At 52.1% G+C, this 25,611-nt stretch overlaps 1 protein-coding gene across 2 annotated transcripts in view; it reads left to right on the top strand.

Annotated features, from left to right (window-relative positions):
* PBX1 (PBX homeobox 1) overlaps positions 1-8,204 on the top strand; it is a 126,935-nt gene extending 118,731 nt beyond the window's left edge. Inside the window, exon 9 of one of the 2 annotated variants that reach the window (XM_039555714.1) lies at positions 6,437-8,204. In XM_039555714.1, the coding sequence (XP_039411648.1) occupies positions 6,437-6,529 (93 nt within the window). In that variant the 3' untranslated portion in view covers positions 6,530-8,204. The remainder of the gene's footprint in view (positions 1-6,436) is intronic. The other variant, XM_039555715.1, reaches the window with a different exon arrangement.
* Positions 8,205-25,611: the final 17,407 nt, after the last annotated feature.

Genomic DNA, 25,611 nt, shown 5'->3' with positions numbered 1-25,611 from the left:
AAGAAAAAAAAAATAGGCTTGGGTTCTGGTTTTTGGTTTTTTTTTTTATTTTTGTTCTCTCACTACCAATTATTTCAAAGCCATAGGGCTCAGAACGCCAGTTAGTAGGACTTGTCTTTGCCTTTACGGTCGCCTAGTTTATTCCTTCTGTATTGGTCACGCCAACGGCGGAAGTTTGCCCACAAAAAAAGTGGCGCCAGGGCAGGCTGTGTGCAGGCAGCTGGCGTCTCAGACTGTCACAGCCCATCAGCGTTCGCCCAGCACCTGCGGCCACACGCGCTCAGCCGAGAGGAGCTGCTAAACAGGTGACACCTCATGTAACCACAGTGGGGAATGTCACTGCGAACGCCCCAGCCCAGAGATGGTTCCACACGGAGGCCAGTGGCACCATCCTGGAGCGACCAGCTAAAAATAACCCATCCCTGGCTGGCATCTGAGAACGTGGCAGCAATGGGGTTGGCAGCGATAGCAATTACAAATAAAAGGAGGGAAAAAACCCACAAAGCCAGCCAGTGTCAACCCAAGAAAACCTCGCCCAAGCGGGCTGGGGGAGGATGCAAGGGGGAGGGCAATCTCTGGAGCATCTTCTCCTTGTTCTTGGGTGCGCTGGCGGGTTCTGACTAGCATGAAAATTCATAGCGACAAGCTGTGTCGCACAGGGGGAAATCGATCAGACACACACAAGGAGAACCCAGTGTGGATTCGGGACAGCAATCCAACTTCATTTCTCAGATCAATCGTCCACCATCTCAGCGGCGGTGACAGCAAGCTGAGAGAGGAGGGCAGCCTGGAAAAGGAGGCTGTGAGTGCTGAGTGGGTGGTGGCAGTGGTGTCCAGAGTGGCACAGAGGAGGAGGCAGCTGCCCTGGACATAGCTGGCTGCCACAGGATGCTGATGGTTGAGATAGGGTGGTTTTGAACTAGTCAGGGAGGTGATGATCCTCTGGGTGGGATGGTGGTCCTGCAGGTGAGACCCTAGTATGGTGCACCATCCAGTCCCATCACCCTCCACTCTCCTGCACCATTTGTCACCTGATGTGTGACCATCTTGCAGGATGGCCACCACCAGCGTGTGGAGAGGGTGCAGGAAGAGGGGTGCCCTGGGACGGGGGGCTCTGAACCCCTCCTGCGGGTGCCAGGGCTTAGTGGGCGGCTTGACGTCAGGAGGCAGAGGCAGGGAGGATTTCTGAAGTAATGTAATTGAACATGTGCAGATAATTATGTCTCATTACATAAGCCCCTTGCAAAAACGGCACTTGGAAATGCCACATGAAAGAGCCTATCGTTCCACATTAATTTCTCTGTGCGCTGAATTTATTCCCTTTCTGGCTTTTTAATACTTGGAGAGTAAATGAATCGCAGGCTGATCATGATAAGAGATGATACTTTTGTATAAATTAAAATACCCCCAAGGAAAGAGGCTGAGCTGATTACAGTTGCAGTTGGCTTGGAAAATAACAGTGGGCTGGGTTAAGCCAAAATTTGGGGGGGAGGGTTGCTGCCGGGGATTATGAGGCAGGGAGGGGGTGATGGGGGAGACGAGAAGGAAGAGAGAGTGAAAACGCAAAAGCTGAATAGGACACGGAGAGCTGAGTTGGTGTTTCTGGCTGTGGTTCTCTGTGGGAGAACCAGTGTTCCCATGAGTAGCAATGAGAACTGGTGAACTGAGAGTGGCAGGGGCTCAACAGGACACCTCTGTGCTTCCTAAACGGGGACCCGGCATGTTTGTCATCTGATGTCTTCTCAGGCTGGTTTTCAGGCAGGGCAGAAGCCCAAACTGACCCGTATTGGATGTTGTCAAGAGGGGGGCAGGTTGGCAAAGGGACTGCACTGTGTGAGTGACTCCTCAATTCCCCATAAAGCTGTGTTAGGCATGGGGAATGAGGCAGGGAGTCCAGAGCTGAGCAGGTAGGAAGCACCTTCTGGATTGCCTCTTTGTCCCCAAATACTTTGTTTCCCCTATATCCCAGTTAGTGTGCTCCAGCCTGATTGTCACTTAATGTCTTCCCATCCAGTGAGGTCCCTTGATGGATCCCAGTTTGTCCACCTTCAAGTGTGGCTGTCCTTTAGGAAGCATTGGTCCTGGGTTCCTCAGTGCAGACAGGGTGGCTGTCTCCCAACAGACAGGGCTTCCCTGCCTTTTCGTGAACCCTTTAATGCCAAGGAGGGGCAGTGGAATGCAGAGCAAAGCTGATTGTGACACAGAAAGCTGCCGTCCCCGCATCACCCGAGCATCCCCGTGAGCTGCTGGAAGGAGATGAACCGAAACCTAGTCAAGAGCCCTGTCACAATGATGTCTGCACAGGACTGAGGTTAAGTCATCCCTGGAGCCCGTCAGCACCAGGAAGTCAGCAGCAGGTTGCCCAGCTCCGCTGCTAGAAAGCTTGGCAGGGGAGACAACGCTCAGGGTTTGCCTTCCTTGATGGAGGATGAGTTTTTAAATGCATGTAAGTCGTGACAGCTGAGAAGAGGGATCTACCCAAAGCCCAGTTCCCTGCATGTCTCTGCTGCTCTGGCTGACAGGCTGCTCTGCAGGGCGGGATGGGCTGGAGTTGGTTCTGCATCATTAGCAGGATAATGGGCAGTGTCCCAGCCATCGCCAGCCCTGTGACCCACAGACAGAGGGAGACAGAGCTGAGACAGAGGGAGAACAGAGCCTTCTCTTCCATAGGTGGGGACAGTGCCAGTCCCAGCATGGGATGGGGACACTGACAGTGGAGGGGTGGTGGAGACAGGAGCTGTCTTGAGGATACCCAGCCTTGGGTCACACTGAGAAGAAGCAGGGACCTGCCCTCCTTTCAGGAGGTTTGGGGCCTGAGCCACCCTTTTGGCAAACTGTGGGGCTGTAGGGTTTTGCACCATGAAGTGAGAGTTGTTAAGTGTCTGGGCTGTCTGGACAGTGTTTGTTCATGGGGGTCCACATGTGTACTCAGGAGGTCTCTGAGACCAGGGGTTTCAAAGCATTTAGGAAAGCTCAGGTTCTGATGGGTTCCAACAGAAGCTGGATCTTTATTGCCACAGTCCTCTGGAGGGTTCCACCCTATAACATCACCTTTACTGCCAGTGCCTATGGCTGTAAATCCACAAAGTGTTCTACTTTCCCCACATGCTAGTGAATGAGTGAACTATAGTTATCTTAAAGCCCTTTCAGAAATTTGGTTTTGGACTTAATTTAACTTACAGATAATTTAAAAGTCTAAAATGAGGAGCTGTTCTTAAAGTTCATCAGACAGTGAAGTTCTTGAGTTAACACTACTGCTGTGCAGACCTGTGCCTGTTCACAGAGCAGTGTGTTTGTGACCTGGATGGTAGTGGCCAGTGGCTCGGTGTGATAGGAAGTTTTGGATCCACTCTTGCCAACAAAGATTGGTACATGAAGAAGCTGAGAGCTCCTTACTTGATCCGAGATCTTTCGTTCTAAAAATTTGAGCCTTGGGAAGAAAGTGGTTGCTCTGTTCCTCAGCCAGCTGCAGTTCACCATCATGGTCAAGCTTTGGTTCATGGTCATGGCCACCAGCTGGGGTATAGAAGTTGGTCTGGCAGGGCTTTAGTGCACAAGCTCCATCCATAAGGGATGCCTTGGTGTGTTCTGATGGCCAGGGATGCCTGGCCATGATCCTTGGGAAGGGATGTCCAGACAAGGCTGGAGTCTCTGGTGGATGATAAGACCTTCAATGCATATTGTAAGGAGGCCCTGATAGAAGCTCTTAAAAACTCAGAGGTCTGAAAAGGCTTTGAGGCTGCTCTGTCAGACTGGCTGGTAACTGGTGGGTTTGGAGGTTGACCTGACACCCTGTGCCATTGTTGATGGGACAAGGATTTGGTCACAGGAGGTGGGATGCTGGGACAGCCTCCGTGCTAAGCAGAAGGCTCCTTTAAAAATTGGCTGAAAGTCATCTCCCAGCCCCATGTAGGAGGCCCAGGCAGAGAGCCAGCCAGACTTGCTGGAGGTGACAAAAAAGCTGAGACCTGTGGAAATGGGCACCAAAACAAGTTGCTTCAGCAATCATTTGCTGGGGCTTCAGACTTGGACAGTCACCAAGGCTTTGCCTGTGCTTTGACACCAGAAGGTGACATCTGAAGAAGTCACCGCTGTGTGCAGGGGCTCTACAAGGAGCAGCAGCCTCCTCAAAAGACTCCCTTGTCCTTGAGGGAGATCCCAACTGATTTACTACAGTCAAATCCCAAGGGATCTCTGTGATTGGAAGAGGTAGAGCCATCCGGGTGGAATTGGATGAATCCCACATGTGGCTTGATCCGTGCAGCAATGGAGTGAACTCCAGGGTGAGTGGGGATGGTGCCTGCATTCCCTCTGCCTGGGGAAGGATCTGGCCTCCTCATGGAGGGCTTTTCTATACCAAAGGATGGTGTTGAGATGTCACAGCCAACCTTGGGTCCTCCTTTCCATCACTTGACCCACAACTTACAGCCTTCCCAGGCTGGGTTGGCCTCTCCCCAACATTCTCTTGACTTCCCACTGGATGTCACCAAGGTTGTGTTTAGCCACACAAACTCCTGAAGCACAGGAAGGCTCATTCCCAGTCTACAGTACCTTCCAAGGATTTTGGGGAGCAGGGTGCTGAACGTGCAGCCACTGCTCAATTGCTCCTTCCAGCCGTGGCTGGCAGGCAAAAGCCTTGCTAAAAATAGTTGAGTACAATAGGGCCGGAGCCCTGCTCCACGCAGCCCCCACCACTCTCCCCCCTCCTGCTTGCCATAACGACCCTGCAAACACTAAATGGCATCTGAGTGCATTAAGCAGCAAACTGTCCAGTGACATAGCAATTACGGCTCTGAAATAGATTTGGTGCGTCACGGAAGATAAGGGTTTTGAAAGTTTCTGTTGTGATTATAGCTTGTAACTCCAACAAATAACAGGCTTGGTAATAAGAGGCTGCCAGCACAGCTATTGTGGTTCTCTCTCACTGATGGCACGTAAATTGCTATTAATGTCCTAAGTGTACTTGAATATGCCAGTCTCAGGGCGGCGGAGTTGGCTCTGTGTCTCTCTTTACACGGCCTGTCATTGTCGGGCTGATTATCTACAGTAATTGCTGCCTCTTGCAGCAGTCCAAGACGTGTAAGGGTGGATATTGCATCTCGGGTAGTGCAGGGATGGTGGGTCAGGGCCTGGGTGTGGGTGGGAGCTGGTGGGGGCAGTGGGCATGGGGTAAACGGGGCTGGTTAATACTTGTGCATAGTCTGGTTTCACACTTGCACGCAAGGTGAAGTGGAGTTTGCTAACCTGTGAGCAAGCTCAGGTCATGATTCCTGCTTTCCTTGCTGTTGCCTGAACCGTGCACATATGGAAGAGCACACAAGCCCAGGAAGGGGTGTGCACACCTCTTGTCTTTTTTGCTTTGTGCATGCCTGCTGTGAGGTGGTCTGCCTCCTCAAACAAGGGTTTTTGTGGCTCACCTGTGATCAGCTCTTTGCTCCCATCTCAGCAGCCTCTCAGGGAGGCAGGAGCTGGGCAGCAGCACCTCAGGGTGGGGAATTTTCCTACCCTCACCCCTTTGGGGTGTGCAGGGTCCCAGCTGGCAGGGCCAGCGTTGGATGATGCAGCAGGCAGGGGAACAGCCAGAGTGGGAAAAGCAGCCTGGGCATGTCTAAAGCGGGACAGCAACTGCTGCCAACTGGAGCTTGGGCAGTGGTTGGGAAGGATTAATTAGCTAAGCACTGAATCAATGTCAGAGCAGGCAGAGGAGGTTGGGTGTGACATCTGCTCCTCTCCAAAGGGGATGGCAGCCACGGAGGAGCAGCTTCTGTGCGCTGCTGGCTCCTGCCTGCGGCAGCCAGGGCCCTCAGGTAGCTCAGCTCTGGAGTGCCTGGAGAATTTGGCTCTGCATCTGTTTTTAGGAGAAGAAACATGTTGTCTACCATGCTTTGCTGCATGAGCCCTCAGATGGGATATAATGGTGGCACCTCTGTTGCGCTGTGGCTTGGCTTCCCTTGATGAGGTGGAGACGTGGAGCTTTTCTGGGGGGCACAGCTCAGCAGTTCCACGGGACCTGTTGCTTGTTCTGCGTGTTCACAGCACTTGGGTTCAGATAACATTCAGGCTGGTGGTTCTGGAGTGAGGTGTTTGCTATTTTCTTTCTTCCATATGAGGAAGGGTCATAATCAGGGGTTAAAAACCCTCAAATGACCAGAGCTTGGGGTTCTGGAGAAACATGGTTTTTTAAGGGATGGACTTTGTGTGAGCACTTGCAGTTTATCAAAATCTGTTTTCAACAGGAATGTTTCTGCCCTGTCCCACTGATGGAGCCCTGTGGTCTGGGGTGGGATGGGGGAGTCAGAGGGAACATCTTTGCCTCCTACACTGGTCCTATCTGAGGGAGAAGCTGGGGGCAGGGGGTCTGAGGTGAATGGGTACTTTGTGTAGGGCTGTTTGTGCCCACTGGGTGACTGATGTGTCTGTGTGTCGCTTCCTGCAGGCTAATGGAGGTTGGCAAGACGCTACTACCCCATCATCGGTGACCTCCCCCACAGAAGGCCCTGGCAGCGTTCACTCTGATACGTCCAACTGATCTCCCAGCAAATTGCATCCCTGGCTGAGCAGGCCCCGGCGGGGGTGGGAGGGGAGGGGGCCTCTCCTAACACCGCAGCAGTCAGACTGGAGGTGAACCCAATCAGCACACACAAGAAGACTCCTTCTCTTCTCTTCTCTTCGTCGGGATGCTTTTTTCAGCCAATCTGGACACTTCTTTATACTCTCTTCCCTTTCTTTTCTGGGTAGAAGCCGCTCTCCCCCTCCTTGCCACTGCCACAACACCACTCCCTTCCCCTCCCCCCTACCCACTGAAGGTAGAAGGATTTTAAGGAGGAGAAGCAAAAATCCACCACCACCACGAAAACCAACCCCAGAGCAGTATACAGCCTGATGCTGGGTGTATTTCTGAGGAGCCACAAATGTACCTCAGTCACATCTTGCTCCCTCGCTAGCAGGCAGCCCCTCTGCCTCCCTTCTTTCTCGCTACCTCTCCGTAGGGAATCGCCACCATAGGGAATCTGCTCCCGCCTCATCTCCGCAGCCTCCTGCACTCAGCCCTGCCCCAGTGAGCTGTCTCTTGGGTGCTGCAGGGACAGGGCAGATGGCACAGGCCCCATGTACGTAAAAGGAGCCAGCCTGCTCCCGTTCACTTCCAGAAGGTACCATTCCCATTGCCATTCCCAGCCCCAGGGAAACCGCCAGCACTTCCCAGTCCCAGCCCTGCTTGGCCAAGCATCCATCCTGCTGGCTGCTGTGATCTGGATGAGCCACGAAACCCTGCTGTCCTCCCTGCCGGTTGTTGGAGGAGAGAAGAGGAGGGAAGGATGGGGAGGCAGAGGCAGGTGAGAAGCAGCCATTGCTGATAATGGAGGTGCTTACACCTTCATGGAGCTGTGTGGGATCAGGCATGGATGGCTGATGGGACACCAGCACTTCTCTCACAACAGCTAGAGGGGCTGGTGGTCGAGTTTTCCTGGTGAGGACAGTGTCACAGGGTGTTGGCTCCTGTTTCCAGGAGGTGCTGCACTGCAGGAGAGGAGGAGCTGGGTTCCCCAGTTCAGGCAGGACCCACAGAGGTTTATGCCACCCCCTGTGTTCCCAAAGCCCTGCTGAGCTGGTAGCGAGGGATGGGCAGCAGAATGCCAGAGGCTGGAAGTCTGGAAGTGCTGGGTTGAGTGTCTCGGGTGCTTTTGATAATGCTTCATTGCCACAGGTTTGCTCTGTAGGACAGGTGGGTGCCCCACTGAGGGGTGTCTGTGTGCTGAAGCTGCTGCTTTTATCCCAGGAGTTACCCTGGGCAGTGGCCATGGAAGAACTCATGGGATTTTCTGCACAGCTTTTCTGGTCCACTGTTGGGACAAGCAGTGGTGGCTGGCGAGCGAGGCTTCATCCTGCCCCTTCAGGCTGATGCTGGGAGGACATGGCTTTCATGGAAGAGCAGGAAGAGGCAACACCAGTTTCCCTGGGCAGCAGGCTGAGCTATGTGCCCAGGTGGGACTTCTGGCCATCAGTTCTTACAGTGGGTGTGAGGAGGCTGAGCCAGCCTGCGTCAGGACCCTGGGTGTGCTGGGAACTGGTGTGGGTGCAGGATGTCTGACACCTCATAATGGATCTCAGTATCCCTTGGGATCAATACCTCACGCTGTTGAATGTCCATGCCCACCCTGCTTGTGCTGGCCTCAAGGTGTGAGCTGCCAGGAGGGAGCAGCATTAAGCAGAAACCATTTAAAATTAGAGCTCTGCCAAAAATATTTCCACCTTTCTGCTGGAAAAAATACTAGTCCTTGCCTGCAGGGTACAGTGGTGGTGTGGCCACAGCTCTGACACACTGTTACCTTGCAGCACAGGGGCTTTATGGGTCCAGCAGTGACACTTCCAGCTCCTTTTGCATCCACGCCAGGAGTGAGGACCCTGGGGCAGAACAGGATGTGACATGAGGGGCCTAGGGCTGCCTCCTAGCTGTGTGTCAAGAGCATGGAGAAGGTTCTTTTCCTGCAAGGACAGTCTGGAGGTGCTGCCCACCTTCCCGAGCTCTGCACCTTCCCACTCTCCCCTTCTTCCCGTGGTGTCCCTCAGTGCTGCCTTTCGTCCACTTCCAGCTTATTTTACATGAACCTGTTCTGGCAAAGCATTCCAGGGACACGGGACTGGGTCAGGCCTGTTCTCCCAAGCGGCAACAGTGCCATGCCTTCGGGAATGCCAGTGTCCCTCTTGGAAACCAACCAGGAATGAACCAAAACCACTGCCTGCTGGAGCCAGCCCACACTGGGGCTGCCCTCCCCTGCCCTGCTGCCCCTCCTGCCTATCCCCCTGCCCAGGCACCCCCTGCGTGGGCTGGGCCCTCACTCGTCCACGGTACTTTGCAAATCCCCTCCTGAGTTCCCCAGTTGGTCCCTCCAGTTTGTGTTGGTGTAGCTGCTTGCTTGCCTTTTTATTTGCTTTTTTTATTTTTTGGGTTTTGTTTCTTCTCCCCATTCTCCTCCCTTGCTCCAGCCCCAAGTGTTGTGGGTTTTTTTCTTCTTTTTTTTATTACTATTTTTTTTTCTGCCCAGAAAAACCTGACTTCGATACCAAAAAAACAAAACAAAACAAAACAAAAAACCACAAAAAAACCACAAACAAAAAAAAAACCTGCAGAAACTCAAAAAAAATAAAAATGAAAAAAAAATCACAAAAAAAACTCAATGATTCTTTCAGCTTTATTAACATTTTCCATTGTTTCTTGCGATTTGTGTCTCGTTCTTTGTAGTATTGATGATAACGAACATTTGATAATGAATGTTCTTGTATATTCAGATAAAGGAGAAAAAAAAAACCAAAAACGCAGTCGGAATTTAATAGTGTTTATAATAAAAGAATAAAAAATGACCCTCTTAGCACGCAAAATTGAACAGGGGGAAGGTCCTGTCCCTGTTCTTTCTGTGGCAACAGGCGCTTCATTCCTGTATAGTTTATAACATCAAACTACCTACATTCATCCTCCTTTTTTTTGTTTGTTTGTTTTTTCCCATGGTTTGGGTTTTTTTCCATTTTCTTGCATTTGTGAATTAGTTCAAGAATGCTAGAAAAGTGTAGAGTTGTGCACACTCATTTCTTCTTTCACAATGTTTAAAAAGTGACGGTAATTCATTTTGTAAAACTTTAAAAAGGAAAAAAAATGGTTGGAATAGTGAGCATTAATAGGTACAGTCTAACACTTTATGTTTCTTAACGTTGAGACCCAGAAATGAACCTTTTTGTTTGTTTGGCATTATTTGGGATGGGGGGGAGGGGGGGGGGCGCTTTGATGATGATGATGATGATGATGCTGAGTTTATTTTGACCTGAGACGATGGCCTTGCCGCTTCCCCTGCATTTTTGAGCTGTGACCTGAGTGATGTGAAAAGTGATGGTGGTGTTTTGGGGGGGAGTTCTTCTCCCCAGTCCTTTCACATCCCAGCTCCAGAAGATCCTTGCGTGGCTGCTCTGGGGCTGAGCAGTGGGATTACATCTCCGAAGAGAGATGGAATTCCGAGGGGTTTTGGGGGAGGAGATGGGGAATCAAGTCCTGAGCCCCCATGGGTCTCCATTCTGGGGATGTTGCTGAGCTGCGTGGAAGTGATGCAAGGGCAGGAATCCTCCCAAGATGTGTAGATAGCTGTACGCTCTGCCCTGGATCCCAGTGTCCCAAAGCTGAAGGGTTTGGAGCAAGGAATGTTCCAACCTCACGTCGCCCATGGACCTTGCTGAAGATGAGGTCTCGCAGCCTGGCCCCCAGCCCTGGCTGCATCAGGGTGCTGAGATGGGACAAGGGGTGGGACATGGCCAAAATGGCCCCAAATCCAGCCCCAAATCCCAGTGGCTGCAGAGTGGGGTTCGAGGAGGAGTGCTGAGGAAGGTGCTGGTTGGCATCACTTCAGTTTTCTCTTAAAACATTTTCCTGCTCCTCCCAAAACACCTGAGCTTTTCACATCACTGACTGGTTTAGGGTTTGGGGTGTTACTTTTAGTCCCAAGGTTTCTTGGAGTTCTTTTGGTTTTGTACACCTTTATTATTATTATTATTTTATTATTATTAAGACGATGTAAATCAGACATTGCCTGGGGGGTTGGTTTTGTCAGTTTGCTTTTTTTGTTCTTGCAAAGGCCTTTCTGTCCTTTGTAAAGGTGATCCAGTTCAGAGTTGCTTTTTCTTTTCTATTTTTTTTCCCCCATCTTTTTTTTTCTCTCTTCCTAATGGATTCCAAATATTAAAAAAAGAAAAAAAATAAAAAAAATAAACACCCCCCCCCAAAAAAAGACAAAAAAAAGACTCTCTGTTCCAACCTGGTTTTGAAACTTTAAGCTTTTCTGCTTCTGTAAAGAAAAAGGCCTCTGTCTTTCTGATCCCAATTGAAACTTTTATGTTCTATGACGATACTAACAAGGTGTAGGTTTTACAGTTTCCTGATTTGTACTGGTAATGCATATTCCAAATAAATAGTTTCTTTTGTTGCAAAAAAAAAAAAATCAAAAAAAAAAAAAAAACAAAAACAACCAAAAACCCTGAAACCAAACCTGGTGTATTTTTTGGGGAAGAAAAAGAGGAAAATAAGCCTGGGGTTTTCCCCTTGGGGTACCGGGGGCAGGAAGGTTTTGGGGTGCAGTGAGGGGGTGAAGAAAGGTAGTAAATACCCTTATGTTGGGTCCTGTGCCTGGTGGTGTGACCATGGGAGCCAGAGGGAGGCGATTTGGGATTTTCCCTGAGGCACTGCATCCCTGGTGCCTTCCCCCATGTCTCAGTTTCCCTGTGCAGGAGGAGGCAAGTTCTCCTGGACACGTGGCTTTGTCCATAAAAAAAAAAAAAAATTCAACCTTTTGTTGCTGGTTCACTGCTTTCTTGGACTTGTTAGTGCACTGCTTTCCAAAAAGAGGTAGAAAGAGGATTTTCTTTATCACACCAAGGTCTGGGGCAGGCCTGGGGAGCAGGGGAAGGCTTACAAGCCTCTCCTGTTTTCCCTGGGCGGTTTTAGTTTAAAAAAGGAGAAAAAAAATCGAAAAGAAAATCTGAGAAGAAAAAAAGTAATTTTAAATTTAAAAATAATTTGCAATTTAAAAAAGAGCCTATGCGTAGGATGAAAACCAGGACAGCTCTGCCTTGTCCCTAGAGACAGAGGTTTTAGATGGAACAGGGGGCGGCTGTGATTCCCCAGCTCCCAAGCTGGAGAAAGGCGGGGCTGAATCAGCCACAAACACCTCTGACACCTCACGGGGACCCGAGCGGATGGGAAGAATCCCCTTGGGAAGGCAGCACGGGGATGCTGGCGATTGCCTGGAGCTGCCGCCCCGCTCCCCCATGGATTTCTTGTCAATGATTATTCAATCTCCAGCCTGACCTTTCTCTTCTAAATAACACGGCAATATCAGCGCGGGCCAGCCTCCAGCTCCGGCTGCAAATTAACTGTATCGCTCTCTGGCAGAGCCCCCCGGAGCTCCCCGGCGCCGCGCTCCACGCCGCCCCAGGAATTATCTCCCTCCGCCGCTGCTCTCCTAATACCAGTTTAAATATCAGCCTGCTCCCAGCTGTTCCCTTCTAATAAACCCTCATCCCGGCTCCAAACAGAGAAATGCTAAGTCTCATCGGGCTCCGGTGAGGGAATCGCCTCAGCGAGGCGGGCAGCGGTGCTGGGAAGGGTGTGCAGATGCTCTTGGGGCTGGGGGATCCTGTCACACGTCCTTTGGGGGCCAGGGTGGGCTTGAGCACCTGGCTCCTCTCCCAGCTCATGTCTTTGTCCGTCTCTGCCCAAAATAGGTGATCTTAAGGTGCGAAAAGGGCACACGCAGCCTCCTGAAGCGTTGGGAGTGGCTGAGGAGCCGGGCTGGATGCAGCATCCTCCCTTCCTCCCTCTACTCCGGCTGCTTGTGGATGAAAGGGAAACCCACAAATACGAAACTGGATTGTTTGCCTCTTCCTTGCTATTTCCCTCCCCTTTTTTGCATCCACACTTTTCCCTTCGTCCCCTGCCACTCACTTGTCCGTAGGTTTTTTTTAATCTCTGTTTCCCTGTTTTGGGGCAACCAAGTTCAGCCCTGGGTGGGAGCAAACCCCGAGGTGCAGCTCCCGCACTTTTCCATTTCACATTGCAGTATTTTAGACAAAAAATTGTGGAGAAGAAGACACGGCATGCACTGAGCCCCACTTAATTTCCACAGCAGAAGCTTCAAAAGGCTTTTGGTGAGCAGACACCGGTGGCTTGGTGACAAGCCTGTGTCCTGGGATGCTCCAGGTGCCTCCCCAGCTCCCTGGGGCATGTCCTGACCGGTGCAATGCCTCTGGCATGTTTTTTTCCCCATAGGGCGCTGCCGGCATCCCTGGACTGGCATCCCACAATGTTCCCTGCCCGCTCCCACACCGGGAGCTGCAGCCAAGGGCCACTGCCACCATCCCTGTGGCAAACAGCGCGGGCTGGCGACCCACACCCACGTTATTAATAATCCTTCCCTCCTAACCGAGGGGCTGGGAGGTGTTAAAGTTACAGTTTGCAGTAAAGCCCCGTCCGTTTGCAGGAGAATTTAATATACGGCAGAAGTTTCGCCTATAAAAGGCCAGGGTTATGTTTTCCTCCAGTTCACCAGGAGTCTATAACTTACGACCTCCATAAATGTGAGTGGGTCTCACAAGTCAGCCCATCAGTCTTTGGAGTAATTCTGCTTTGTAGTAAAATATTTTATTGTGCCTTGGATGCAGGCAGCCCCCCCACCCTCCTCGGGGTGGGTGGGAAGTCCCTCCTCTGCCAGCACCATGGGGATGGAGTGGAGGAGGGATGCTTCCCATCCTTTGGGCCTCAAAAATAAAATTAAATTTTAAAAAATTTAATAAAGTGAAATAAAATAAAGTTACAATGCAGTAAAAGAAAAGAATAAAAGATAAAATAAGATTTAAAAATACAGGTAAAATAAAATGAATATAGGATAAAATTTAATTAAACAAAATAAAGGCAAACGAGAATAAAATAAAATAAAATAAAATAAAATAAAATAAAATAAAATAAAATAAAATAAATTATCCTGCCCCCGGGCATGAGCTACTGAGAATGTATGCTGCACCTTTTAATTGTTGCTAATGATGTAGAGTTTTAATAGCTTTACAGGGGAATTGTGGCATCTTTCTGTGCGCTGGCAGTGCCAGGGGTTGTGTGGGAAGAGGGAACCCAGGGATAGTGGTGTGGGGGGTCCTCGATGATGGGAGAGGAGGAGAATGGCGAGGAAGAAGCCCAGAGGAGAGGGCAGATGGATGGCACAAAGGCAGGGCTAGACCAAACCGAAGGAGAAGAAAAAAATATCAAAAAACAGGTAAAAAAAAAAAAAAAAAAAAGGAATGTCATCACTCCCTTGCCAACTCGCCCATCCTCTGGGCCACCAGACCCCTTAGTTCAGCCTCAATCCCGTTGCCTGCAGCCATCGCTGGCCCCGGGCAGGGCAGCTGAGGGGCGCAGGGAGAGCCCAGCTAATTAAAAATGCAAATGAACGCTGGGGCCGCACGGCTGCTGTCGCCTTCCGAAGGTGCAAATTACAAGAGTGGTTTATTGGCTCAGTCGGAGCGGAGTCGACTCCCCGTCCCCCCCTGTGCCCCTGGCAGGGCCGGCAGCCCCTGCCTGCACCGCTGGGACGGGCTTGGTCTCTCCTCTGCTTCCAGGAACCTCCAGAGCAGAGAAAGGTGGCAGGAAGAAGGATGGGAGAAAAGAAAGATCATTTAAAAGAAAAGAAAGAAGTTTTCCTGATTTTTGTTGGTTTTTTTTTTTTCCCTTTGTTTTCTTCCCAGCATTTTTGGGGGGAAGATGATTCTTTAGAATGCAAAGAGACATAATAAGAAGCAAATACTCCCTAAAACAAATTCCGCAGGGGCTAAAGCAGCCCACCCCCGCTAGAGGCACCATGAGCCCACACCACAAATACCTCAGTCCTGCTCCATCCCGGCTGGGTGGCACTGCTCCCAAATATTCAGTGTATGCTTGGAAACACTGTAAAATCCTAGCTGCAACGCACCCAGTATGGAGAATAAACCCAGGATGGTGGCTTTGGGGTGACCTACGTGGGCTGTGTCCAGACAAGACCCCAAACTGAAGCTGATCTCCCCCGACCCTTCCAAAACCACTTGGGTTTTGCCCAATTCTCCTGGTTTGGGGGGCAGTTTGGCAGCGGCGGGCGGTGACTGCAGGGACCGCACCAGCGATTCTCGCCCTCGCTGACTCAGCTCCAGCACAGTTCCCTTGTCCTGCTGCTAATTAGGCTCCAGCCTCTCATCTCGTTAATAAGCTTCCAGTTCATCTGCATAAAAAAAAACCCCCAAAAAACAAACAAACAAAAAAACAAAACAAAAAACCAAAAAAACCCCCAAACCAAACCAAAACAAACAAACAAAAAAAAAAAAAAAAGAGAGAGTGAAAGCAACAAAAGAGAGAGAGTGAAAGCAAGCAGCTCGTTTTACCTTCAACATGTGGCTAATGCTTATTAAAATATTCAACCTTTTATTCTGGCACAGAAGAATCTGTTCCAGCAGATCCCGGGGCTTTTCCTGCCTGCCAGCCTCTCCCAGCGAGACTGCCCTGCTGCAAGGGACACCTTATGGAGGGTCCCTACCCGTGCCTGCTGGCACACAGCCACTGCAAGCCCCTGGGGTGATGGGGAGATGCAGCAAAATACCAAGAATTTCAGCCCCTGAGGTTGGTGCTGTGGTTTGCAGCATTTCCAGAGCCTGGTTGGGGCAATAAGTGAGTAAATCCCATGGAGCAGCCCCAAACCTTGTTCTTTGCAGCCATTGCATGTAACACCCTTCCCAGCTAAACATGAAGGGCCCTGCTAGTGAGATCCTGCTCCTGCCAAGACCCCTCTCCTATCAAGACCCTTCCCTTACTGAGAGATGCTCCTGTCTCTTATTGAAACCCCTCTCCTATCAAGACCCCCTCTCCTATCAAGACACCCTCTCCAGACCACCTCTCCCATCCAGAACCCCTCACTGATTTAGATGCCCCCAATGAGACCCCTCCTCTTCTTTTGAGACCCGCTCTCTTCTATGGAGACCTTCTCTCCTATCAAAACCCACCTCTATCAGGACTCTTCCTCTCTTACCGAGACCCCTCCTCTCCTATTGACCCCTCTTTCCTATTGAGACCCCCCTTTCCTATTGAAACCCTCCCTTCTATCAAGATCTCCCTCTCCTATCAAGATCCCCTCCTGTCCTCTCAAGACCCCTGCTCCAGGGCTGCATTTGGGAGCCTGGCACCGCAGCAATGAGCCATGGTGAAGGTGAAGCTGTTGTCCCAGCTGATGCCACGCAGGTCATTTGATGGCAATTTATTAACCCGGGAATGAGAGGTGTATGAGGGGAGCTGGGAGCACTGCCTGGGGCTGGTGTGGGCATGGAGGGCTCCCAGCTGCCCACTGCCAAGAGGGGAGCTCCGATAAATCACCCCCTCTTCCAGCATGGCTGGGCTCATGGAAAGTCTGCTGTGCTGAAGGGCTGGCAGCTGCACAGCTGTGACCCCTGAATCAAACAGGAGGCATAAATATACGTGAAGTATTTATATACACATCTGTATGGATTTGGGCAGAAGTGACCGGGACCTATGAGCCCATGGGATCTGTACTGGTGAGGCCAAGGGATGCGCTTCATGCTTGGAAATACAGGAGGGAAAACATTGGAGGAGCAGCCACCACAAAGCGGCTCAGAGTGCCGAGTGCTCCTGCAGCAGGGGCTGAGTGTGGCCAGGGCCAGCAGTGCTGGGGTGCCAGCACCAGTGTCACCCTTGGGGGCCAGGGTCCTTCTTGTCCATGTCACAATAGCACCAGTGCCCTGCAGCACTGCTGGCAGTGCAGGCTGGGGTGGGACAAGCCCTGCTGCAGTCTCCAGAGGAGGGATTTGATGGAAGGGACATCATGGAATTGGGAAGGCTGTGGCTGAGCATTTTTGGTCATGCACTGCGGAGAAATGGGAATCTGCAGCCACTTTCAACTGTCTGGTTCCTCCATCCCCCTCTGTACAGGCAGTGCTGGTGGCACTGAGAGGCGATGTCGCCACGTGTCCCGGGGAGGCATCTGACATCTCCCTCTGGATGTCACAATGATGTTCTGATGCTTCCGATGGAGCTTGGGCACACAAAGTGCTTCTGCAGCTCCTCCCCACCAGATCAGCAGTGTCGGACATTGCAGCCTCTGGGGTCACCCTCAGCTTGGTGGCACTTTCCTGCATGGGACAATCCAGCCATGCTATCCCTACCCACCCTCCCGCATTTGTACCTGTGTTCCAAGAAACATTTTCCTTCCAGTTGGAGGGAAGGGCATTCAAGGGGCCACCCTGGCTCACTGAAAACCAAAATCTCAATGGGGAGACAACAAAACAAAAACAAAACTAAAATCTCCTTGTGGGGAGAGTTGCTGGTTTTTTGCTTATTAGTGGAGACAGCCTTATTAGAGATACTTGGTGCTAATGACATGTGTGTACTCTGCTCCCATGGAAAACTGCCTTGAAATAAATGGATATACAGCTCAGCTGCTGCCATGCCTTTAACCAGCACTTCCCTCACATTATACAAACTTAATTGGCTCTAAAGTCCTGCTTGTTTTTTTGCTTTCTGACGTTTACTGACACAAACACCCCCTCCCCTTCATTTAGTCCTAGCCACTTACGCCTCTCCAGCATTCTGTGGGCAGTGAACTCTGAACATGGGGATGATGAGGCTTCCCCTGCCCTTACTCACACCCCTCAACACCTCCCCAAGGTGAATTTGGGCCAGTTTAAACACAGAGAGCAGAAGTCAAGCTAGGAGGTCATTTCTACTTGTCTGCAGGTGGTTTCTCACCACAGCATGAAGATTCCCTCAAAAAGCTTCACTCCTGGGGCAAGGACATCACCCTTGGATCCCCGTGTTCCAAAGCTACTGCTGCTCATGTTGGTGGTTCAGGCTCCAGGGATAAGTCTTATTCTTAGTCATAGAAGGGTTTAAACTGACAGAAGGTTTAGATTAGATATTAGGAAAAAATTCTTGACTGTGAGGGTGGTGAGGCCCTGGCACTTCCTGGCCCTGGAAGTGTTCAAGGCCAAATTGGATGGGGCTTGGAGCAACCTGGGACAGTGGAAGGTGTCCCTGCCCATGGCAGGGGTGTTGGAGCCAGATGATCTTTAAGGTCCCTTCCAGCCCAAGCCATTCCATGATTCTATGATACAGCCAGCAGATCCTGAGCCATGGCCTCAGGGTGAGACCCCCAGATCAGCCCCCTTTAGTGCCATCACCTCAGTCTTCATCCCTAGTTATTACAAGCGGGTTCCTTGTTGAGCTCTGGCTGCCAGGCAGGGCCTGGAAAAGGATGCTTTGCACGGATGTATCCAAACTCCAACACTACACTGGGTACTGGCACCTCACAGCCGCTCAGCACCAGCACCAGCATCGCCTTTGTCTCCTTTCAGAGACCTGAAATCTTGACATGTGCTGGGAGGATAAAAAACCCACCCGGGCCGGGGGCTGCTGAGGAGACTTTGAAGCTGATAGCGGCTGAAGGCTTGTGGGGAGCATCCTGGGAAGCTCCTTCTGCACTGGGCCAGGTGGAGGGGTGCCTGCAGGCGTACCTGTCTGGGGAGATCAGGGCTCTGGACTGCACGTCCTGTGAAGGTCACCCGGGCTGTCCCTGTCCTCGGGCTCTCTCCTGGCTGTGCAGACACTGTCTTTTGTTGGGAGGTAATAGCTGGTGTGTGACTACAGCAATAACTCTTCCTCCCTCACCGTGCTTCCTGGTGGGATGGCTGCAGCCAGGTCTGCCGCTCTGTGTGCTCCAGCAGCCTGACCATCTCACTTGGCCTTCTCCACCATTCCTGGTGATGGAGGGCAGAGTGGTGATGCCCCATCCCACTGGAGCAGCAGCGTGGGGGGAGTTGCTGTGCCCAGCAGCAGTGCGGTGGGGAGCAGCTGGAAACTGGAGCACTGAGCCAAATACAAACCAGGGCCATGCTGGCAGTGCTGCAGAGCAGAGGAACAGCCTGTGTCCTGCTGTGGCCCCTGGGGACAGGAGCATCAGGAAAGGGCACCTTGCACCGTGCCACTCTTGGTGCGGCGCAGTCAGCAGAGGGGTGTGCTGAGGCCTGTGCTGTTGGCAGCACCCAAAAAACATGCCAAACCACTTAGCCTCTTGGACTGGTGAGACTGGGGTCTCATCCAGGTCTTCCCTTCAACTCTTGGTAGGTGCACAGCAGCATCCTGGCCAGTGCACAGGAGGGTACACACACACAAAGGGACAGGTTGGTACCCCCACGGCTGTGCATCCAAGATCCACCCTCACATCCTGGTTTATTACACCTGGGCTGCCTCCCTTTGGCACAGGGGACTGCAGAGAGCAGCTGACAATGCTCCGATGACATCCTCAGCGTGAGCCCTCCCAGTCCACACCAGAGTAAAGCTTCAAAGCCAAAGGAAGTCCTCTCCAGGGGTTCTGAGATGGACCAGCACCCTCTGCTCACTCCCTGCCTGCACTGCCCCTGCTGTGGCAGGAAGATTTGCTGGCCACAAAGTCCCATGAGTGCTGCCACCATCCCTGTGCCGGGCACCTGCCTCTCCAACCCTCGGCAGCGGGAAGGCTGCTCCCCCTGCCCTTTGATCCTCCCCATCAGTGACAGCTTCCCCGAGGATGTTTTGTTGGTGGTGTCACCCTTGACCATTAGCTCTTCACGCATGACTATAACGTGACATCTCTGATGCCGTGCCGCCAGCAGCCCGCGACTTCAGGGAGCAATTAAAGCTGAGTGAGTCACTGCGGGCGGGAGCAGCTTTGACCACAGGTCTCCATCTCCCTCCCAGCCCCAGCCCACATCCACCCCCTCTCCCCAAACATCCCCAGAATACCCTTTGCCCACCTCTTGGGTCAAGGTAGCCAGAGGGAAGGGCTGTAGGATGGTCAAGATGGATTCAGGACCCAGGTCCAGCGCCAACAGAAGGTGACGAAGCCATGTCTATGGGGTTTCCGGGGGCATCCCAAATGCTCTGTCCTTTGGAACATCCCATTCTGGTGGGCTTCATCAAGATATTCCCTGCTCCTGTGCTGTTATTATTTTAAGACCAGGGAGGCCCAGGCAGTGGGGCTTTTATGTGATTAGCTGCTGAGATGAATGTTAATTAGTTTTCAATTTCCATAAAGTACCCCACTGACAGAAAGATTAGTTAAACCTGCTCATGACTGTGGAGGATCACTCAGAAATTGGGAAGGGTTGGAGGAGGGGAGAGGGGGCAAGTAGAGGGGGGAGGATGGAAAAGAGGGTTTGAGCTGCATCACTGAGCCTTGCAGGGGTCAAGAAGGCAGCTGGACTCTGCTGGCTGCCCATGAGAAATATGAGGGATATAGATATGTGATGAGAGGAGTGGAAAAATAAAATCCAGGGATATTTCTGGGGCCAGACCCCACAGAAAAGGTGTGTTCCTCTTCCAGGTCTCTGTTGACCCACTCCTTGGGTCCTGAGCTGAGAGGGGAGGCTGAGCCACCTCACCTGGCCATAGCACCCATGGCAAACACAGCCCCCTAGCTCTGGGGAAGGGGCAGTCATGTTTTGATGCTTTGGTGCGTGTCCCCCCCTTCCCAAAACCCCCTCCAAAGTAACAACCCCCTGTGTGAGCCGGTGCAACCCGGGGGTGCTGCAGATCCTCCACGTGACAGCGATGGAAGTGAATTGCAAATGACATTTCATTAACGGCTTGAATAAAGCTGTTTTCCCTCTTTTCTGCTATGCCCAAAAGCAACCGTAGTCTTTCGCACAAAGTGCTCTTCAAACCCCAACCCAGCCAAGCTGGGGGGCTCTAAAGGGGGGGGGTTTGGCCCCATGTTCCCTCCCCATCAGTTTCCAGCTTTTGGGATGGAGCGATGCTCCTTGCGAAGGGAGAGGAAAATAGTGGGCCGAGAGGTGCAGATGCCCCAGGAGGCATGTCTGTGCTCTGGAATGAGGCAAAAGGATGCCTAAATGCTTTTGGAGCAGGTGTGGACTCCCAAAAGGGAGGGAGAATGTCCTTACCTGGAAAAAGGTGTTTAGGGCTTGGGGCAGGCCGGCAAAGCACAGCCTAGGAGCAGCCACATGCGGCCAGCGACGCTCAGCACGTGTTTGATGCCGGAGCCCGATGCCGCGGAGTGGGAACACGGCGGCATCGGCAAACCCACCGGGACCACAGCATCGCTGTTCCCCACCGCTGGAGAGGAGGCGAGAGAGCGGGGAGCAGCGGATCCCAGGCTACGTGGTCCTTCGCGGGGCCGTGCCCAGCTGCCGGGGGTGCGGGGTGGTGGCAGGGAGGGCCGGGGCCGCGGTGCCCTTGGAGCGCGCAGCTGTGCCCCGCGCCGCGTCCCCTTCCCACGCCAGCTGAGACCCCGGGCGCCCGCTCCGCGCTTTGCGGCGGGGGGAGCGCTGCCCGGCCAGCATCCCATGGCTCCCACCCAGAGCACCCCACAAACACCCGCAGCGGGGGCCCTCCAGCCGCCACCGCGGTTTTCCCCCCACGCGGCTGCAGGGACCCCACTCCGCGACCCACGAGGCCAGGCGGGGCCGGGGCCCCTGTCAGGGCGAGCGGCTCCCGTCCCCGCTCCCGCCTTTGATGTTATTCGGCTGGACAGAGGGATGTCTGGGCGAATCATTTTCAACGCTCTTCCATATTCATAATGGGCTAAATATAGGGGAGCAAAGTGGGACCTGGCGGGCAAAGCCCTCCCCGTGGTCAGAGCCGATGACTTCTCCGCCGAGATGAAATGCTGGCGTCAGCCCCGCCGCGGCCCCGGGGCCAGGGGAGCCGCACCCCGCCAGCCCCCCGACCACGGCGCAGTTGTTCAGGATTTTTTTCCTTTTAGCCCCCGGTGGCCAAATTCAAAGTCACGTTTTGAGCCGGTCGAGGGAGTCGGCGGAGCAGCCCGGGAGGGGGTCTGCCAGCCCCGGCACCCCCTGCCCTCCCCCCGGTCCTCTTCCTCATTAAGCGAGAAGGTTAATGATTTCAATTAGGGAGAAGGCAAGCAGCTAAATGAGTATAAATAAAGCTTTTTCCGAGCCGTGGCAGGGAATGGGCAGGAAGATTGTGGGGGGAAGCAAAATTTATGGGACCAGAGTGGGGCTCCCACAGAAAAATACCCACAGCAGGAGAAAGTGCTGCCCATCCCACTGTGCTGGACCCTTCACCAATCCCAGGCTGAGGTGCTTACAAAAATATTAACAAAGTGGTGGCTTTTCCCTCCCCTCCTGAAATTCCCCAAGGAATAGTCTCCACGAGTGAGACCCTGGCTTCCCTTCAGCCCTGGCAGAGCCCCACTTGCTCGCTGGCTCCAGCAGTCCTGAGCCATGCCTGTGGCCGAAGCTGTCCTCAGCTTGATTCACACCAAGAAAAAATACTGTAGAAAGTTAGAATTAGCCCCGTATTATGGGAAAAAGTACAGGTCCCCTGAAGTTTCACAGGGCCTTGGCAGCTGTAGTGAAACTGGCACTTACTGTACACAGAAAAGACCGTGGATATCATCAAGTCTGGCAAACAGAATTTGCAATATTATGGATAACTCCTAATAAACTTATTCCAGAGTAAATCTGGTCTCCCTCACCAAGGTGTCCCTGCCAGTTTGTGGTGAGGGGTGGGAAGGTGAGCCCTGGCAGAACACCCCAAGGAACTCCCACGGAAGGAACCTGGGGGGCTGCATCTCCTTGTTCCCACTGTGTTGAACACTGCCAAGTTTCCTGGTTCAGCTCCCAGGATGGGTTTTTTTTGGCAGGTGCCCACAAGCCTGTGATATCAGTTGGCTGTGATGGCTCCTGGGGACAGTGGGAAAGCCCAGGCTGCAGCAGAGGTGTGTGGCTAAGTCCTGGGTGAAGTCACATTCAGGGGTATGACCATGGGAAGCAGGTTCAATTTCCTCCCCTGCTGTGAGTTTGCAATACAGTGTGAGACAAGGTGAGAAAAGAAATTGAGGGGGTTGGTGTTCTGGGGGTTGAATTAACATATTTTGGGGCACCTGGTGTTCAAATAGCAAAGCACGTCCCTTCCAGCACAAACAGATCAGCTGCTACACTGGGCTGGTTTAGTAGAAACTCAGAGTTTATGATTAATACGAGCAGTTTCACTGAATGCAAAGCAGAAAAGATACAGGAGGTTGTGTGTGTGTCTCCCCCATACCACAGCACAGAAACACAGGCACAAATGTCCAAACCTACTAGAACCAGCCCATCAGTCCACCCAGCGATTCAGTGCAGACACATCTGCTGATGTCTCAGGGACCCCAGAGCATCTCTGCCCTCTCTAATCCAACCTGCACTCACCAGCAGTGGGTGGCTCCAGGTCTAGAGGTGAAGAAAATCCTGGATTCATCTCAGCAGCAGGGATAGGAATGGCCCATGAGGCTAGTATTGGCCAGGGCTGCAGGATGCCAGTGTCAAGAGGATGACGGTGCTGCTCAGCTGCTGCAATAACGAGTCATGCCCTTGGTGTCCTCCAGGACACTTGCCTTTGTGAGAAACTCAGCAATATCTTTCCCCCCCAAAAAAAAGTATTCCATGACTCATGGAAAAGGTAAGATAAAATACAGCCCCCACACTTGAATAGATACGTGGCTATTTTAATAGATGAAGCAATAAATAAAACCTGGTAGAGATTTTTCAAGTTTTCATTCATTTTTGATAGAGAGAAATCACTCCTTTTCCTCCATAAATATAAAAGAAGTTCTCACCAGGGAGCTGAGAGCTCCCAGCCCAATTTCCATGCCCCCCAGTTTCACCCTAAGGCACCCAAAGTGTCTTTTAAAGCCCCAGCTCTGGGAACCGAGAGCTTAGGTGTCAGAAAGCAACCACGACAAACTTTCCAGCTGTCTTGGAGGGAAACTAAGCACCCTAAAAGCCCCAACCCTGGGAGGATTTATTTTAATTAGTTCGATTTACTTACAGCATGCAGTGTTTAAAAATAAGCATTTTAGGCTGATCCCCTGATCTCAGAAAGGCTGAGCTCAGCAGCACAGGGTGGCCGTGCCTGTCTCCTCTTTTAGGTGTCTAACATGGGGGCATCTTGAGGGGCTCAGGGAAGGCAGCTTCTCCTCTCTGCCAGCAAGACCTTCTCAGCGCCAGGCATGGCATGGTAGAGTCCCAAAACTCAGCCCTGGACCTCCCAAATGCCTTTGAGTTCACCTTTGAGATACATTTAGTAACTTGCCTTAATATTGATGCCCTCCACACACAGAAGGACTCTCGGCCTTGGCCAGCATAATTATGTGTTCAATATTAACAGTCTCCATCCATCAAAGCTCACTGGCGCCTGCCCGCCCTCATCCCACAGGACTGGGCGAGAGCTCCGCCACTCCCAAATGGTGCCCGCCAGCCCCTGGAAAACCCTCTGGACAAGCCAAGGTGGGTTTCAGACCAACTTTAAGCAGTTCAGGGATTAGACTGAAACACCAGGAGGTGCCAGTCCCCAGCCAGAAAGGATCATTCCTCTCGACTCATCAGTCTCTTCCTGGCTGGTGGATCACGCGAGCACCAAGGTGGCTTTGGCCAGGCCAAACAAGAGTGTCACTTGGTGGCCAGAAGACCAACCAAAGAGGATGATGCAGCAAATGACCTACAGCCATATCTCACATGGCATCAGGGAAATGTCATCAGGAGCTTCTTGGTGTGGCATGCTGCAGGTTTGGGACACCTTTGTGGGGCTGCAGATGGCCCCAGCCATGCAACCTAGATTTATTCTTCCCCAATACCATGGGGAATTCACTTGTTTGGACACACGCAAGTCCACATGCATGGACTGGGCAAAGTGGTGGCCACAGAGAGGGGCCCAAGGGCTGTCCCTCCATCCCATGCATGAACCTCTTGTGTCACACAGAGCTGTGCCAGTTGACCTTGTCCAGGGAAGTCACACCATCACCATCAGCAAATCATGGCCAGACTGGTGACATGAGCATTCCCTTTGCCAGCCAGGACCCCCACTCATTGCAGAGTATCCAGGTAGCCCCTGGAACAACAGTCTCTGTGAGGATGGCAAAGCAAGATAAAAGGGCTTTCTCTAGTTGATCCTTTATGCTATTAGGGCCTTTTCCTCTGGGTAAGCACAAAGTCTGCCTCTTTCCTGGCTGTTATTAAAAGTCATGGCTAAAATCCCTTTGGGAATGAGGAAGGCAGATAATCCTTACTCTTTCTGACCTTCTTTCCCTTCTCACTTTGCAAGCTTATTGCAACTCCTCGGGAGGAGCTGCTCTATCTGTTACACTACTTCTCCAAAAAAAGACCCCCAAAAAAGAATTTGCACCAGGGATCAGCCAGAAGGGTCTGAACAGCTGGAGCCAACGGCCCCCCAGGCACCCCGGCCCGGATGGGTGATGCCTTCCATAAATAGCAGCTACAGAGTCAGCTGGCAATATACATCTTAAATCTACCAGAAGGGCAAAAAAGGAGGGGGGAAAAAAGGGAGGGAAAAAGTGCCTTAAACCACCAAACTTCTCTGCTATTCCTCCTCTGCAGAATAAACAGCTCAGAGCAGTTTACTCTTCCCTTCCACAGAGTCGCAGACATCTGTCCCCAAGGCTGCGGAGCCGCGTGATGAACTGCAGCAGTGGGAGGGGGGTGTGTCTGCCTCTGCTTTTCCAAAAGCCCCCAGCTCCGGGTTTTTACGTCAAGAAAGCGCTGACACAGCTCTCGAGGTGCAGGGGATGGGAGAGGAGCCACGCCGGGCAGGGAGAGCTGCAGACCGAGACCCTCCTGCGCTGGGATATGTGCCTTTAATGGCAGGTTAACCACTTCTATCGCTGCTGATTTAGGGTGGGAACGTCGAAATCCCAGGGCTGCCGGGCGGGTTGTGCGTGGCTCCAGCTACCTCTAGTGGAAAGCAGGCAGAAGCGGCACCGCGGCCACTCCAAGGGGCTCCTCATCCCCCTGCCTGCAAGTCTTATTGCAACATTTACCCGCGAAAAACACTTCACCCCATCACTCTCAGCCCAAACACAGTTTATGTGACTAAGTTTAGCAATTGTTGTGGGTTTGGGTGGCTTTTCTCTTCCAGGAAGACCAATACCTGCTTATCCCACAAGAATGGGCTGGCTGCAGAAGCTCCACATTGTTTAAGACCTCGGTAAACTGCTCCCAGCAGGGATTTTGCAGGACCACAAGCAGGATCAGAGACCCATT

The sequence above is a fragment of the Corvus cornix genome, chromosome 8 (genome assembly GCF_000738735.6).
Source record: "Corvus cornix cornix isolate S_Up_H32 chromosome 8, ASM73873v5, whole genome shotgun sequence".
NCBI classification, from domain to species: Eukaryota; Metazoa; Chordata; class Aves; order Passeriformes; family Corvidae; genus Corvus; species Corvus cornix.
The sequence above is the reverse complement of the archived record's forward strand: the minus strand, read 5'-3'. Positions and strand labels throughout refer to the sequence as shown.